Below are 17,138 nucleotides of genomic sequence, written 5' to 3'. Positions count from 1 at the left end.
CTGATCCGTCTCGAAAAGCACCCAGCTCCCTAACAGCATTCCATTAGCCTGGGTTACCCTCCCACCTGTTCCGATGGAGAGGAAAAAAAATACACAACCACCGCTAGTGCATGCAGTGTTACTTACCTGCATAGAAGCGAATCAGACAGCCTAGCTCCGGGTTCATCCCCTCCTCCAGCACCCTCCATGGGTCCTCAAAGCCCAGGTTGGAGAGGTAGTCGTTCTGGATCTGCAGGGGCCTCTCGTCGTCTTCCAGCCTCCGCACTGCCCCACCGTGTAGCTGGACGTAGAGGCCCGGGGAGGGAGCCTCCGTCAGGGGGTCGGGCCACCCTCCCAGCTCCCCTGGGTCCCCGTGAGCAGCCGCCATGCCCAATAAGGGCTTAGCAGACAGGGGCGAGGCGCCGCGGTCGCCGGGGGCCGCGGTCGGGCAGGGGGCGTCCCCGGCGCTCGCGGTCCCGTCGTCGTCCGGGGTTTCCTCCATTCCGGTCCCACCGGGGCACGCTGTGAATGCTATGTCCAGTCGCTGTGTGAAGGCAGGGGTTCGGGTGGCGGCGCCGTCGAGGTCCACTTCGTCCGAGGAGCTCTCGAACGGGTCTGGTTCTCGGGTGGCACCGTCAAAGTCGGGGCTCGGCGCCAACGCGTCCGCCGTCAAGGGCAAACCGTGGCTCAGGGAGTCCGGTTGCTCGCTGGACTTTGGGCCTCCGGGACTCAAATCGTCGTAGGTGCTGCTCTCCATGTCCGAGCCTGAATATAATCCATAACTGTCCACTCCGCTCAGCCCCAAGTCAGCGACCTCATTATCATTCAGACAGGCTTCAGAAGACGAGTTGCTTGGTATCTTATCATCATACAATAAACTATCAGAAATCCTATTTGAGTCCTGATAATACTGGTTGTGGTTGTTGTTGGTAGGTAGTATGTCATTAGAACGAACTGATCGGTTGTCCTCCAACGGGTAGAGGTCTGACACAGGGAGTAATGACTTGACACTGTTACCTTCAGGAACACATTGTTGATTATCAACAAACATTTCGTCACGGTTTCCATTCAAATCAACACAAGCACTTGCTTTATGAGTCATACGCAAGACTGTTCCGCTTTTACCCCCTGCTATCTGCCCTAGCCGACAGACCATCTCCTCAGCAGTGGTGTCCAGCGTGCAAAGCACCGGCCTCGGATGGGAGGGGTTGAGACTGTCGTGGACGTGAATACACCCCCGTTGGTGGTCCGCTCGCATCCATGCCTTGTCGGAAGAATAAAGTTGGTGCTTCTGCCGTAGTAAAGTCTTTCTGTCCAAACTGAGAGTGTTTAGAGGTGAGGCCGAATGAGTGGGATTCGCCACTCCAGCTGAGGAAACTTTTGATGATCCAACCGAAAGATTCCTCTTGTGTCGTCGTCTTCTTGCCAATAAAGAGTTCACGCTGCTGTTGGTACTGTCAGAAACGAGGTTGTAAATATTGGGTGATTTCCCTGTGATCATGTTGATATGAGCGGAACTTCCAGTGGCGTTAGCGACTTGGTTTAGGTATATCCCGTTTCTTATCGCAATGTGAAGTAGGGAGGTGGCGGCAAATCCTTTCCCCAAGAGTTTCGACTCTCCGCCCACGCCATTATCTTCCCCCGCCGTCGTAGTTCTTGTTTTAGCAGCGGCGAATTGAAACGGTGGTGTTCCACTCGGCTTAACGCATTCACCGCAAAGATCGGAGTCAGATACTCCTAGAGATGTTGTTGAAAGCGCATCCATCTCTTCCATCCTGTTTCCAGCAACTGCCATCGACCGCGCACTTTCCGTCCCACCACTACCGGAGAGCTAGCTACTGTAGCCCGGAGGCAGGTGAAACCCGGTATAGCTTCGCAGGCTAGTAGCTGGCTAGCTACGTTCACGCACACTTAATAAGTCCACAGATACAAAGTACAGATACAAAGTTAACGCCGAATCCTCAGCCAGTTAGTGTTACATTCTTCCAATTCTTGTTGCCAGCTAACCGTGGTAAGCTAGCCAGCCCGACGTGGCAATATGTTATAGGGACTTTTTGCCGGTCAGTTGTGCGGATGCTATCGATACCAGCGCGCCATTATGGAAGCTACAGTAGCCGCAACTGACTGCCATTGAAATGCGACTGCCTGGTGTGGTGATCATCACTAAGTCAAATAGAAAGGTGGAGTTGGCGATCTCATTGCATATTTAGATGAGGCAGAGCACACATTCCCTATTACGCGCGGAGACAAATGCGTATTATGAATATATCCTAGGATCAGGAATATTAACCAGTCCAAAAAAAAGAAGCTTTGTGTATCTTGTTATGTTTAGTTACTTCCTGCTAGAAAAGTCTGTGTTTTGGCTCCATGGACTCTGCTCACATAGAAAATGGTCGCCTAGGGCCATCTAGTGGAAGAAATATAAAATAACATTTTTTGCCAAATGCAAGACCACAAGGTATGTGCTTTCGTTAACCTAATATAAATACCGAACTTCGGTTTGCTACTACAGTGCCTTATGACAAGTGCATCAAAGGTGGCCAATGTTAATTATGAAGCGACCCCTCTATTCTAGATCCTTCAGTCACTCACTTATTCCCAAAGAGGGAAGGCTATAACACTACAACAAGGACAAAGTGCATGGATCTAGTAGTGACAACCCCTCTCTTTCACTCTCTCTTTCACTCTCTCTTTCACTCTCTCTTTCACTCTCTCTTTCACTCTCTCTTTCACCCTCTCTTACACTCTCTCTCTCTCTCTCTCTCTCTCTCTCTCTCTCTCTCTCTGTCTCCCTCTCTCTCTCTGTGTTGTCTCCACCCCCAACACCATATTCCTACTTGCTTTAACTAGGCTACATTGCGCTAAACAGTGCCTGTTAGGTTCCCAGTTCATTGAAGCTCAGTTGTAGGTAAGCCTTTTTTGTTCTCATGCGTTTTTTGTGCTCTTGTGCCTGTTGTGCTATCCTTCTTTTGTGTTAATTCCCATCCAATGAAGTGGTAGTAATGTTAATGAACTCCAGGATAAAAGGGTTGAGTGTTTTTTTAGACAGACGTCTCAGTTGTGTTGGCTGGCCAACTCACTACCACTTTGTGTCAGGTTCAATAGAGTGCATAGCCAGTCCCATTGTGGCCAATAAGAAAAGGTGCGCAGAATGCATTTGTATGGCCTAAAGGGAAGCTTTCAGGCATAGTTGACAAACGTGAGAAAGAAGTGTTCGAGAGGAATCTGTGAATGGAAGGAGGCAAAGAATTGGTGGAAAGAAAATCATGGCAATGAAAATGGATTTTGGACCCTTATGCAGTGGTGAAAACAAGGAGTAGATGCTGGAAAGCGTGATGGTGATTGTTTTGCCTGGAAATGAGACAGGCACAGTGGATTGTGCATCTCGATGTTCAGACATGTGGGTTTGCTATTGAGGCAAATAGGTATTGGGTCCATCATGGTCATTTGGGATTATCGTGGCACTAATTCTCTGTTGGCTCTGTCTCAACTCCTATGGGGGAAACAGTCGACAGCTCTATTAGTTAAAAAGGAGGAATGAGGCGAAATGGTGTCTAATCCATTTTAGGATGCATTCCTTTTAAATGTGAGGTAAAAGCCCATAATTAGATGTGGCTCGCTAGTACGCTTCAAGGACTTCCTTTTCTGTACACTAAGCACCACTTATATCATGTTGGTGTGTGTATGAAAGAGAGAGAGTGCAAGGCAGCGTTTAAGAGACAGAGAGAGAGATCAGAAGACCACCAACCCATTCAGATTGCAGCGACATTTGTAACCCAGTCGTTGTGTGAATCAGGGCTGTCGTTAATGTATGTGTAACTGAAATGTGTGAGAGGAGAACAGGGTCAGCAGAGTCAGTGTGATGCTCAGAGAAGCAGAGACAACATTGTAATGACATTTTACATTGACATGACATTGCACATGCACATGACATGCACATGAGCGAATGTCTTCGCCATAAAAACGGTGGGATTGACAGAAACAGCCATATCTATAGTCATTACACACAAAGATCCCATGCAGTACGTATGGTATTATTGATAAAGAAAAAACTAAAAAACATTCAAAGAATTCCGAAAAGGTTACAGTATTGAAGTTTGCCATGATTTGTCAGACTGTCTAGTGAAGCATGGCTTGAGATAAGACAGGTGTAGCTGTTGATTCTGTGTGCTGTTTCTAACTGCCACTCTCACGTTTGTAGCTGTGTGCGTAAAAGCTATTTATCTTACAGCTGGCGTCCCAAACTGGCTGTTTTCCATTTGACCTTAGCACGAGGAACACCCATCCAGCCAGCCAACCAAGGCCTCTACAGACTCACTCCAACACCAGAACCTTGACCTCAAAATGCCTACCAGCCTGTTCATCTTGCTCGCCTGTCTTCCAGCCCACTTCCCACCACCCCACTCTCTTTGCTACAGACAGTTCAGGATGTTTAAGAGTGGGTCTGTGGAGCTCTTTGGCTGGCTCCGGCTACACCTCACGTCTAGGCCAATTGTATTGTGGCCAGTGTTTACTCTGCTCTGGTCACATGGTGAGGGTGAAGGTCAGGGTTGGCTTCTAGAACCATCTCTCCCATAGACGTTTGCTTGCGCGTGTAACATGTGATCACGTGTCTGTTCACAAACGCGCGGTATGAGAAATTAACTAAAGCCACTGTAGGAAATCACATTGCACGAGCTTGGGTGTCCGCGAGTGAGACCACGTTACACGAAGAGAGAGAGGTAGGCTCGTAAAAGTGGTACGTGAACAAACACCGAATTGCTTTCTGAAGGTTGTGAGGAAGAGTTGCAGTGTTGTGCAGATAAGAGAGGTTGCTGGGTGTGGGGAAGGAGGGAGAGGGAGCGAGCGAGCGAGCGAGGGAGGGAGGGAGGACTTTCTAGGCATAGGCAATATGTCCTGATGACTCACCTACCTTAAGGAGGAACTAGATCTTATGTCCCCATCAGGATCATACTGTAGGTCACATTAGACGTTATGCATTATACAGGCATGCCCCACACACTTTTGAAACGTTACTTTTTGAAAACGATTGAAAATCCCCCCCACACACACACACTATTTATTGAGACTTTATTGAGAGTTGTCCCACCCACATTAGAAAACAAACCTATGACCCTGGTCCCCACAAACCAAAATATATCTCTGACTGGACAAAATAAATTCCTCTTCTGTCACAATTATAGCCATACAGTCACAGCTTACTTTTGCTGAATAAGCAGTAGGAAACAAAAACACAGTTCCTCATTCTTTATCAGACCTCTCAGTCAATATTCTATCTCCCTTTATCCCCACACGCACTCACAGCAGACACCCATGTGACCGACAGCCATGGCGGAGGGATACGGAATCGACCTGACCTACATCACGGAGCGCATCATCGCTATATCCTTCCCCCAAGCCTGTCCAGAGGAGACCTACCTACAGAACCTGTGTGACATAACTGTCATGCTCAAGTCTAAACATGGACACAATTACATGGTGAGGGAAAGGCCATTCTGCTCCCCCCCAGTCTACCACCCCACTCCCTCCTCATTGCCTTCTGGCCCTGCCTGAAAGGAGCCTATATATTGACGTTGTTCTCCATTCTTCAGGTCATCAACCTCTCCGAGAAGAATGAGCATCTCACTCAAATGAACCCCAAGGTAATCCTCATACACACTCTGCGAGAAGTAGATGTGTCGTCGCTGTGGTATGGGACGAGGCCAGTAGGTCTGTCGTTGTGGCCACTCGTTGTAGGACTCTCGAGGGATGTCTTTTGAAAAAAAAAAAAGAGGTCAAACAGACGGATTGAGTCGTCGGCGCCGGCGGTTCCATTTTGGTCGCGACAGAGCGCCGGGAAAGGACACCGCCGGAGGAAGAGAGACGAGGTGATTGACCGCGTCAGTTGGGTCATCGTGTGTGTTTTCATCAGGTACTGAATCTGGGATGGCCCCATCTGCTGGCTCCTTCTCTGGATCAAATGTGCAGCGTGTGCTCCACCGTGGAGACCTGGCTCCAAACACACCCTCAGCACGTGCTGGTGCTACACTGTAGGGTAAAACAAACGTCCCCCCTCCCTCTTTCTACACACCTCTATGAGCCCATCCCTTGGTGGTGCCGTTTCTTTTCACGGACCTCACCTCGTATTGTTCTCTTTCTCTCTCTCTCTCTCTCTCTCTCTCTCTCTCTCTCTCTCTCTCTCTCTCTCTCTCTCCCTCTTTCTTTCTTTCTGTCCTTATTCTTTTCATCCCTCCGTTTTTCTCTGTCCTCATTCCCACTCATTGTTGGAACTGGTCTGTGTTGTTTGTCTGCTGGTTGAACCGTCTGAATCCACCAACAGGGAGGCAGAGACAGGATTGGAGTCGTGGTGGCGTCTTATATCCATTTCACCAATATATCTGCCAGGTACTTGACATTGTCATTACAATACAGTACCCGACTCAGTCCACGCGAATGTAAACTTTTACTGTACATAACCCGGTTGATGCTAATGGAGACGTATGCTGTTCATAACCCAGTTTATACTAATGTAGACATGTACATCGAACACCTAAACAACTGACCTAGCCCAGCTAGGCTAACGTTAGCCTTCCCACTGAACCGTTTGCAGTCATTTCTGTTCAATTGCTAGCTTTCCTGGTTCACATCGACTTTTTCGTTCAAGAATGTGAATTGGGAAGCTGTTATCAATTTACTGGAAATGCTCTACAAGAAAACATTGTCAGAAGATACACATATTGAATTGAATCTGATATGACTCCTTAATGTGATATGATATCACTGCTGCTTTGCAAAGGGCAGGGCTGTTGACTAAGGAGACTTTGAACTGGACTTGTGTTTAGTTTTGAGGCTAGGACCAGGTTGCATTGAAAACTTCACTCAATGGTTAACACCTTGAGTCTCAAAGAAACTAATTAGAGCTGAACTGCAGTAGCATTCGGACAGGACCCCTTAAACTGTAGTTCAATACCTACGGGAGGTTTCTCAACGCTATGCCCATAGCATGTGGGCCCGTAGTTGTTCAGATGATCTGCATGTATCTTATCTTTACTTATCGGTCTTCTCTAGCAGACAGTGTTGTTGCTATTGACTCCGGGGAGAGTTGATCATGTGTCCTCCACAGATCCGAAGGGGCTCCTGTCAGTGAGGGATCATGGGAAGGGTCAAGATATGGAGCTGGAGTGTAGAGAAACGTGCGTTGTCTCGTGGTTACCTCCTGACTGTGTGTCGTGCCCTCCGCGTTGAGAAATTGTCGATTGATAAACGCTGATAACATTGTTCTGTTCTTTCCGACACGGGTGTCAGCTCCTGTGTTTGACCCCAGTGTGTGTGTGTGCAAAGAGTAGGTGTGTGTCTGTGTTGAAAGAGAGAGAGAGACTTAATACCTCCACGGTGTCTTCATATTACCTACATCTGGCGTGACTTTCACCTGCCCACAGCTTGCTCTGTCATGCAATTTGTATATGAAACAAGTCCAATGGAAAAACTGTTACAAAAAATATGGACGGAAATCCTTAGGGGCAGTTTTCGAAGGAAAGTACGTTTTGTACCCTGTCTAAAACTAACAATGTTAGAGTGCTACAGAACAACTTTGATGTCTAAATATCTATGTTTGTGTGTGTGTGTGTGTTTCAGTGGAGAGCTAGGTCTGGACCACTTCGCAATGAGGAGGTTCTACAACAATAAAGTATCCTTGTTTATGACTCCCTCCCAGAAACGGTAAGCATGAAATATGATTGGTTATCGGCATTCCACTCATTCTAACTGTAAGTAAGCGTCGATGAATTCCAGGAGGCTCGTGGTGTAGAATGAATTGGGTCTGTTCCACGGGCTGAATCATTCCTCTCCTCTCCCCTTCGTTCTCCCCTCCCCCCCTCAGGTACGTGTGCATGCTGAGTGGTTTGTTGAGGGGCGTGACGAAGATGAACTCTTCCCCCCTCTTCCTCCTCTGTGTCGTTCTCCATGGGGTGCCCAGGCTGAGCCCAGCCGGAGGTGAGACACCTCGACACCCAGATCGTCCTCCTCACGATATTGGAGATTTAGCTACATATCGATCCCAGTTGTATGAGACTGGGGTTAAAGACAGGGGCAAATCTAGGTTCCCACTTTTGGGGGGGCTAAGCCCCTATATAAAACCTATAATTTTTCCTGTGACCCAGCAAAACTAGGGGGGTCTGGGGGCCTGTTCCCCCCCAGAAGAAATTTTTTAAAATATCCTTTTAAATTGTGTCCTCTAGTGGGTTTTAGTAAGAGAAATTAACACATTTAGATTTAAAATATAAAATATATTTACATTTTACATTTAGTCATGTAGCAGACGCTCTTATCCAGAGCGACTTACAGTAAGTACAGGGACATTCCCCCCGAGGCAAGTAGGGTGAAGTGCCTTGCCCAAGGACACAACGTCATTTGGCACGGTGGGGAATCGATCCGGCAACCTTCTATATATGTAATTTTTTTTTTATTCGGGGGGCTTACAAAACTTTTGGGGGGGCTCCAGCCCCCTTTAACCCATGGTTAAAGATAAAGTATGTGTGTCTGTGTTTGTGTGTGTGTGTTGCAGGATGTCGACTCTTCCTGAGAGTGTACCAGAGTCTGCAGGCAGTTTGCACCTCGGCAATCTAGTGAGATTCTTTCTTACGAAACTTTACCTCTCGTATCGCGCTCACTCCTGTTCTCCACATCACGTCATGTGACCGCTTGGACCTGGCGTGTGAAACGGGATCTCATTGGTTGACCGCCTGTTTATCTGTGTCACAGTCACGTGCAAGGACCTCAGGCACACAGGATCTCTTTTGTGCTACAGCCGGCCCAACTGCTCAAAGGTGACATCATGGTAGGTACCGTCTCCCATCCTTCTCGCCTACCCAGAATTCCCGACCCCCCTTCCAGAATATGCCATAAACGCGCCTAGATGGACAGCGTGGAAGCAGGTCACACGTTGGATCTCCCCCGAGACCTATGAACCTGCCATCCAAAGGTGTATAAAAACGCACTTACAGCACGGCAGACCCGCGTGCAGGTCAATGCCACGACGATGTTGTCTTCTTTTTGGTATCACGGCATAGAGAAGGGCTGTTTTGGAAGGGTCAATCGAGGTGATTGAGTAGGGCCCTTCTTGAGGTAACACTGTGTTCTGTTTTATCTATCCTCGCATCAGGTGGTTTGTTATCATAAAACCTCTCACACGGCCAGCCGTCAGGTCGTCTTCCGGCTCCAGTTCCACACAGGCGTTCTCCACGGACACACCCTCGTCCTCCCCAAGGAGAACCTCGACTGTGCCAGTGGAGGTAGCTGACGTTTCTTTTTCAGAAACGTGTCATTGACTCGTCATTTTTATATGTTCTCCGAGCCCCATAAAGTTCCCCTCTTCGGATCGTTTGCTCTGTTGTTGTCGGCGGGCCTAGACTGCGCTCTCTCTCTCCGTCTCTCTCTCTCTCTCTCTAGCTCTCTCTCTCTCCTATCTCTCGCGTGTAAATATTGTCACAGACTAACCTTGGCCGCCCTAATGAGGTGTGAAAGCAGGTGTGAAGTACACAAGGGAGAGATTGTGCCGAGACACTCCTAGCGTAGTGTCGTTGTGCCCGGCGATGTCACGTTGCTCTCCTTCACTCCCCTCACGCATCCAGACGCCAGGTTTCCGGAGGACGGCAAGGTGGAATTGGTGTTCTCCGAGAGCCCGGAGACGATGGCAGGTATTCCGGCCGTTGCACCGCATCATAACGTCCACTGCATCCGCCCCAACCACGCACGCACGCGCACATACATGTATGCGTGTACACATGGCTGGCACCTGGGTTGAATTTTCTAACCTTAACCGCCCCACCCCCCCCCCCCCCCCCCCCCCCCTCTCCCCACACACACACGCACACACCCTTGAACATTTCCCGTCTTTCCATTCGACCCGAGCCGCAAAGCAGGGAATCACACGTGAGCCAGACACACCGTTAGACCGCTGCTTCAGAATAGTCGTTTTGGGTCCGGCCACAGGGGGGCGTAGAAGGCCCAGTGTCCTGAACCCCCGGGCGTTGGAGGAGACGAGGGGGAGGGGGCGGTCAGCCACGCCACACACCTCCGTAACACGCCCTCCTTTCGACAGGAAACAATAAAGGATCCTATCACAAACACACATCACACAGGAATGCAGATGTCTGTTTCGAGGGGACAAACAGAGCAGGAACGAACACAGTTCCAGATTCAACTGGCCAACAAACACACCCATAGTCACGGATGCACAAACAGGCACACAAATCAATCCAGATGAAGACGTCTAAGACTGTAAACTAGAGTAACACCATATTTGGATCAGAACGAAAGCTGGGCATGTTGTCAAAACCCCTCAAAAAGAACGATTAATTTGTTCTCGAAAAGGTTCATATTTGTGGTATACCCTACCGGGGTAATTACACATAGGCACTGACTTTAGAGATTTTAACACTTGATATATTGACTTGTTAGGTCATGATCCATCTCGATGTTGCACTCCCCTGTTTGTTGTTCTGTTGTAAGTCAGTAAACATATAAAAAAATAAAATTAATCAGCTGATGTCACTGTGATGTGTGGAGGCATGCGTGTGTGGAGGCATGCGTGTGTGGAGGCATGCGCATGTGTGTGTGTTTTTACCCTCAACAATGCAGGACTGTTGTATAACCAACCCATGACTTAGTCTCTCTCTCTCTCTCTCTCTCTCTCTCTCTCTCTCTCTCTCTCTCTCTCTCTCTCTCTCTGTCTGCCTGTCTCTCTCTCTCTCTCTCTCTGCCTGTGTGTGTGTGTGTCTCTCTTTCTCTGGTCGTCGGTCGTTGTCTTCGGAAGGCAGTGTTCTATGGCAGAACGAACCCACGGTGACCGTCGACTACGACACCCTGGACCCCGTGGTGCGACGCGATTCCTTCGAGAACGCCTCCAACCGGGAAGCAGGTGAGCCTGTCGCCGCGGAGCTGAGCCGCTCCCGTTCAGAGACGGCTCTCCCTCCTCCCCTCCCTCACCCGGGTGCGTCCACACACCCCCCCCCCCCCTGCGGCCTCCTCTATTAGAACAGGCTTTCACAGGTCAACGTCGGGTTAGGCGGACGGGAGAAAAAGAAGCTGACCTCACGCCGAACTAGGTAAACCCTTTTGAAACCTTTGTTTGAATAATATCGTGACCTCTACAAACCCCCAACTCCCCTCCCCCCCCCACATCTTTCCTGAACCGGCAAACCTCGCAAAAAAAAATCGCATCTGAGATTAGGTTCGCGTCCAGCGGGGATTTTGGAATCCGGGGGGAATGGGAGTCGTGGCGTGGTTGGGTTTTCCCGGTACGAGGCGTGAAGAGAACTTTCCCAGAAACATCAACCGGAGACAGGACAGTAGTCTGTTTGGCTTGTCTTTTTCAGAAGGATTTCTTTGTCAGTTCAAATGTCCGACTACACTCCCCCCCCCACACACACACACACACACACAGGCAGCTGAAACAATCACTATAACTGGCGATTGAGGTTCCAGATCCAGCTGTTTCATACCAAGGCTAAATCGGCTCAGGGCAGCCATGTAATTTAGACAGGCCGCTTTGGGAGCAGAATGTGGAAAAGCACTGCGCTAACAACCATGCTACGCACATACATGCATACGCACCCACGCACTCACACACACACTCGCACTCATGCACTCGCACCCCCACACGTACACACACACATAAACACCAGCATAATAAGGGTGCCAGCCGGTGAGAAGGACTTCTTAGAAGAATGTTGTTTTCAGCCACAGATGGTTCTGTTTTAACCCCTGGACCCCTCCCAGCTCTCCCCCCTTGATCCGGATTTTCAGGTTCTCTCTCTCTCTCTCTCACTCTCTCTCTCTCTCTCTCTCTCTCTCTCTCCCTCTCTCTCTCTCTCTGGCTATCTCTCTCGCACTCTGTCTCTCCCCTCATTTCTTTTTTTTCTCTCTGTCTTTGGCTCGGTGTCAGCCACAGGTTCAGGTTGCAGTTTGCCATCCGTCTGTCTGCCCACTCAACTCCACCATCCCCCCCACCCCACCCCAACCCACCCCACTTCCTCCCCCTCCCCATCTCCCTCCCCCCGCACACCGCTCTCTCGCGGAACACGCCCCCGTGTTTACATTCCCCGTGCCCTATTTGGGCAGCCCAAGGTCCCCTGGCCGTGTGTATGTGTGTTTGTACATGTGTGCGTGTGTGTGTGTGTGTAGTCTCCTTTGCCTGATGTGCGCACGTCAGGTAAAGTGTGCGCGGTGGCTGTAAACAGAGAGGGAGCCATCCTCCTCTCGGCTGAGGAAAACGGCACGAGAGGGCTTCGACGGCATATACAGTGCCCTCCAAAAGTATTGGAACAGTGAGGCGAATTCCTTTATTTTTGCTGTAGACTGAAAACATTTGGGCTTGACATCAAATAATGAACGTGAGACCAGAGATCAACGTTTCAGCTTTTATTTCCAGGTATTTACATCAGGATCTGATGCACAACTAAGAAAATATCACATTTTGTTTGAATCCACCCATTTGTCATGTGATCAAAAGTATTGGAACAGATATACTTAAAACATATTTAAGTGAATAAGACTTAATATTTAGTTGCAAATCCTTTGCTTTCAATAACTGCAGCAAGTCTGTGACCCATTGACGTCACCAAACTTTTGCATTCTTCCTTTTTGATGCTTTCCCAGGCTTTCACTGCAGCCTCTTTCAGTTGTTGTTTGTTTTGTGGGGTTCCTCCCTTCAGTCTCCTCTTAAGCAGGTAAAATGCATGCTCTATAGGGTTTAAGTCTGGAGATTGACTTGGCCAGTCTAATACCTTCCATTTCTTGCCCCTGATGAACTCCTTTGTTGTTTTGGCAGTGTGTTTTGGGTCGTTATCTTGCTGCATGATGAAGGCTCTGCCAATCAGTTTGGTTGCATCTTTCCTTAAATTGGCAGACAAAATGTTTCTGTAGACTTCCGAGTTCATTTTGCTGCTGCCATCATGTGTTACATCCTCAATGAAGATTAATGAGCCCGTCCCAGAAGAAGCCATGCAAGCCTAAGCCATGACATTACCTCCACCGTGTTTCACAGATGAGCTTGTGTGTTTGGGATCATGAGCAGTTCCTTTCTTTCTCCAAACTTTAGCCTTTCCATCACTTTGGTAAAAGTTAATCTTTGTCTCATCAGTCCATAAAACTTTGTCCCAGAATTTTTGAGGTTCATCTCTGTACTTTTTGGCAAATTCCAGCCTGGCCTTCCTATTCTTCTTGCTAATGAGTGGTTTGCATCTTCTGGTGTAGCCCTTGTACTTTTGTTCATGAAGTCTTCTGCGAACAGTAGATAGTGATACCTTCACTCCTGCCATCTGGAGGTTGTTGCTGATCTCACTAACAGTTGTTTTAGGTTATTTCTTTACAGCTCTCACAATGTTTCTGTCATCAACTGCTGATGTTTTCCTTGGTCTACCTGTTCGACGTCTGTTACTTAGTACACCAGTAGTTTTCTTCTTCTTCAGGACATTCCAAATGGTTGTACTGGCTATGGCCAATGTTTCTGCAATGGCTCTGATTGATTTTCCATCTTCTCTAAGACTCACAATTGCTTGTTTTTCACCCAAAGACAGCGCTCTGGTTTTCATGTTGTTTTCACCTCTGAATACAGTCTGCATAGACAAAACCTATCTTACCCAATCTGAACCTGAGTGTAGACATTCAGTGGTATTTATTGATTGAATAATGTATGTAATAGGACACACCTGGGCAACAAAACACACCTGTCAGTCACATGTTCCAACACTTTTGCTCACGTGACAAATGGGTGGGTTCGAACAAAAAGGTGATATTTTCTAATTTGTGCATCAGATCCTGATGTAAATACCTGGAAATAAAAGCTGAAACGTTGATCTCTGGTTTCACATTCATCGTTTGATGTCAAGCCCAAATGTTTTCAGTCTACAGCAAAAATAAAGGAATTGGCCTCACTGTTCCAATACTTTTGGAGGGCACTGTACCTGCGGAGGTGCTGCCGAGCGAGAGCGGGGAAAGAGAGAGAGAGGAAGGAACAGGGGGGAGAGAAGGAGGAGGTGAGGAGGGAGGGAGAGAGAGAGAGAGCAGAACAGTCTTTGGAAACTACGGGGAAGGCGGAGATTTGCAGCAGCAGCAGCAAAAGGGGAGAAATAGAGAGAGCGGAGGAGTGAGGGGGAAGGAGACAGAGAGAGAGAGAGAGAGAGAGAGAGAGAGAGAGAGAGAGAGAGAGAGTGTCGGGGTGACAGGAAGAGGAAGGGAGAGGGATAGGAAGAGCGCGCGGAGGGACGCGCGAGGCCGTTTGCACCTTCGGAGGGGGGAAAACCTCCCGTTTTCCGACCCCAGATTTTCCCAGAGAGAGCAGAGAGAGAGAGACGCGAGGAGAAGGAGCAGCGCCACGCGAAAAACCTGGTCTGGACCGCTTCTCTTCATCCCTCTCTTTGAATCGGGTCTCCCTCCTTCACGGGACTCTTATCATCTCCTTTTCAATTCGCTCCCTGTCTCCCCACTGGCTCAGGCGTTCTCTCGTTCCCCCTTTTGGCCATCTGTTTTCTCTTTTTCTGTTTTCCAATCCCTCGTTCCTGAGGGGCGCTCTGATGTCAGGGTTAGGGTTAACTGTGATTAATCCACACGGAAAAGGATTTGCGTTAGGGTCATTTGTTTATGGTGTTGTCGAAAAGAATGAAGTTTGTGTCTGTGCTGGCGCATTAGCAGGCTTTCGAATTGGCGAGTGTTGTCTTGTTGACAGGAGAGCTTGTGGAAGTTAGACCACAACTGTCATTGTGGCCTCGTGTGTGTGTGTGAGAGTGTGTGTATGTGTGTGAGAGTGTGTGTATGTGTGTGAGTGTGAGTGAGTGTGTATGTGTGTGTGTGAGCGGGTGTGTGTCTATGTGTGTATATGTGTGTGTGTGTGAGTGAGTGTGTGTGCTCGTAGGGAAAGGCTAGACTGTGATGGTGAGGGTCTGTTAGACCAGCTGAGAGACTTTACCATGCATGTCTGGAATTTGGGTTTCATTGTGTCTCTGGGCACCACAGGCTACTCTTAGACAGCTCCCCGACAAAGGTATGTACACTGTTACCGTTGCATTAAAGTTACTGTAACTGTAACCGCACTAGCTACTTGCGTAAGGCATCCATTGGACTAAAGCATATTCTCTGTACTGTTGGTTTCAGTGCATTTAGCGACACAAATGTATTCTCAAGTTCTGAAAGATTTATTATTGTATTTCAAGGTAATATGTGGTCATGTTTCTTTTCTTATCAACTTTTCAGTTCCAAACTGTCAGGGACACACTGCCTGAACCAATAGCAATCGTTTCCCCTGACATTAAGCTAAGCTTTGGAGGTCAGTGTGTGTCAATGTGTTTGTGTGTGTGTGTGTGTTTGTTTGAGCTTGTGTCTTCCTGTCCAGCCCTCAGAACACATCATCACCCCTCTCTCTCTTTCTCCTTTTTTCTGTTTTTCCGAATTCCAGTTTTTGGTTGTTGATTGATTCTCTAGCAGACCCGACGGTTGCTTTTCTATTGTTTGTCGAATGTGTGTATAGCTGAGGTGAGGAGTGCGGACAGTGTGTTCCTTCTTTCTGTGTTGCCTGCATGTGAAGCTGGGCTGGTTGTTGACGACACGCTAAGACCGTGCTATCAGCGCTGAGCGTGCCCAGGTAGGGCTGGCTGCTGACAGACGTGTTGCTTCCGTGACACACACATCCTACACAAAGAGACTCTGTGTTATCTAGATGTCTGGAGCGAAGGCGAGCGGTTAGGTGTGTGTGTGTGTGTCAAACTGAGTCAGGGAGACGGCGGAACAGGCGGAGAGTTCACACGGAACATCCGTCCGTTTGTATGACCAGTCACAGACATGAGAAGTGGACCCTTTCGTCTCTGTGGTCTAACACTGCTCTTCCTCCTCTCTTCTTCCTCCCCAGCTCACGACCAGGTCTCTGTCGATGGCAGCCTCTACGCTAGAGTGAGGAAGAGGAGCGGCGAGGAAGTAGCTTCGCTAGCCGCGCCCGCCGCCAGCCCCGTTCACAGTGACCTGGGCCTGTCCGCCAGCAGCGACTCCGGGTTCTCCGTCGCCTCCCAGTGGACGAACGGCGCGGCGGCGGCAGCGAGCTCCGGGAGAGGGCCCGTTCAGGACGAGCGCACCCAGCCCGAGAGGCTGGTTTTCGGGGTGGGTCTGGAGCAGGCTGGGCCTCCTCCTCCTCCGGAGGGCATGACCGAACTCCCCACCTCAGACGGAGGGGACGGAGGGAGGGGGGAGGGCGCGGGAGGGGCGGAGCAGCCGGCGAACGAGAGGGAGACCGACATCCTGGACGACGGTGACGACGATCGCCGCGGGGAGGCTAGCCCCGCGCTGGACAGACACAGCTCAGCCAGCATTGGCTCCCTCTCATCAGAGAGCCTGCCCTACGCCCTGGGATTGGTCCAGAGCGAATACTCCACCCACACTTGGGTGCACCGACAACAGATGGTCGACACCCACCCTCACACTTACCCTTCTTCAGAGGGACGGGGGGGTGCGGACGGGGGGCGGGGCAACGCCATCGAAACCCCGCCCCCGCCCCACACGCCCCAGAGAGGAAACAGCAGCCGGGACGCGGTGCAAAGGGGGGCGGAGCCCCCAGGGTCACCTGACCACGCGGAGGGCGGACCCGGGGAGCCGTGCCAGGAGGAGGAGCTTGCGTCGCTAGCGAGCGACATGGACGAGTCCATCGAGCAGCTGAACCAGCTGATCCTGGACCTGGACCCCACTTTTGTGCCCGTCCCCACCCGCTGCGCCCCCCTCTCCCGCTCCACCTCCCTCTACACCAATGGGATCAGCCAAAAGGGTACCGCCCACCAATCAGGTAAAGCCATGACGCATGGGTCCGGCCCACTTCTCTGGTTTGCGTTTCAGACACCTGCACGTCGTCAGGGCAAGAGCACCGTCCCTTCCAGAACGTTCCAGCAGGGGAAAAAAGCCTCTCAGACAAATACACCTCGCGACATGATATACATACTCCACATATCTGGTGTTTAACGGACGAGTTGAATCGTATTCTCGCACTCTCATGCGTTCGAAGTGAACTACAGTCGACGTCGGTAGACAGCGTAGCTCCGCAGGGTTGACGAAAAGCCCCTCCTCGACGTACAACAGACCTCTGTGTGGTAGATGGGGCAGGCTGACGCGCCGGGCTTAAGACTACAAAGCCGTGCCAGATTTCA

At 49.7% G+C, this 17,138-nt stretch overlaps 2 protein-coding genes across 5 annotated transcripts in view; one reads left to right on the top strand and one right to left on the bottom strand.

Moving 5' to 3' along the window:
* LOC124465340 (PH domain leucine-rich repeat-containing protein phosphatase 1-like) overlaps window positions 1-1,775 on the bottom strand; it is an 18,068-nt gene extending 16,293 nt beyond the window's left edge. Inside the window, 1 exon segment of the mRNA XM_047017064.1 lies at window positions 127-1,775. Coding sequence (XP_046873020.1) covers window positions 127-1,774 — 1,648 coding nt within the window. The 5' untranslated portion in view covers window position 1,775.
* LOC124465341 (tensin-3-like) overlaps window positions 1-16,954 on the top strand; it is a 25,578-nt gene extending 8,624 nt beyond the window's left edge. Inside the window, exons 1-13 of one of the 4 annotated variants that reach the window (XM_047017067.1) lie at window positions 2,077-2,159; window positions 5,284-5,457; window positions 5,571-5,621; window positions 5,891-6,013; window positions 6,299-6,363; window positions 7,594-7,677; window positions 7,838-7,950; window positions 8,522-8,582; window positions 8,719-8,794; window positions 9,119-9,248; window positions 9,588-9,653; window positions 10,772-10,876; window positions 15,860-16,954. In XM_047017067.1, coding sequence (XP_046873023.1) covers window positions 5,308-5,457; window positions 5,571-5,621; window positions 5,891-6,013; window positions 6,299-6,363; window positions 7,594-7,677; window positions 7,838-7,950; window positions 8,522-8,582; window positions 8,719-8,794; window positions 9,119-9,248; window positions 9,588-9,653; window positions 10,772-10,876; window positions 15,860-16,953 — 2,118 coding nt within the window. In that variant the 5' untranslated portion in view covers window positions 2,077-2,159; window positions 5,284-5,307 and the 3' untranslated portion in view covers window position 16,954. Of the gene's footprint in view, window positions 1-2,076; window positions 2,160-2,822; window positions 2,888-5,283; window positions 5,458-5,570; window positions 5,622-5,890; window positions 6,014-6,298; window positions 6,364-7,593; window positions 7,678-7,837; window positions 7,951-8,521; window positions 8,583-8,718; window positions 8,795-9,118; window positions 9,249-9,587; window positions 9,654-10,771; window positions 10,877-15,859 lie in introns of those variants that run through there. The other 3 variants (XM_047017066.1, XM_047017068.1, XM_047017065.1) reach the window with 3 other exon arrangements.
* Window positions 16,955-17,138: the final 184 nt, after the last annotated feature.

The sequence above is a fragment of the Hypomesus transpacificus genome, unplaced genomic scaffold, assembly GCF_021917145.1.
Source record: "Hypomesus transpacificus isolate Combined female unplaced genomic scaffold, fHypTra1 scaffold_479, whole genome shotgun sequence".
NCBI classification, from domain to species: Eukaryota; Metazoa; Chordata; class Actinopteri; order Osmeriformes; family Osmeridae; genus Hypomesus; species Hypomesus transpacificus.
Note: the sequence above shows the minus strand (reverse complement) of the source record. Positions and strands in the feature narration are given on the sequence as shown.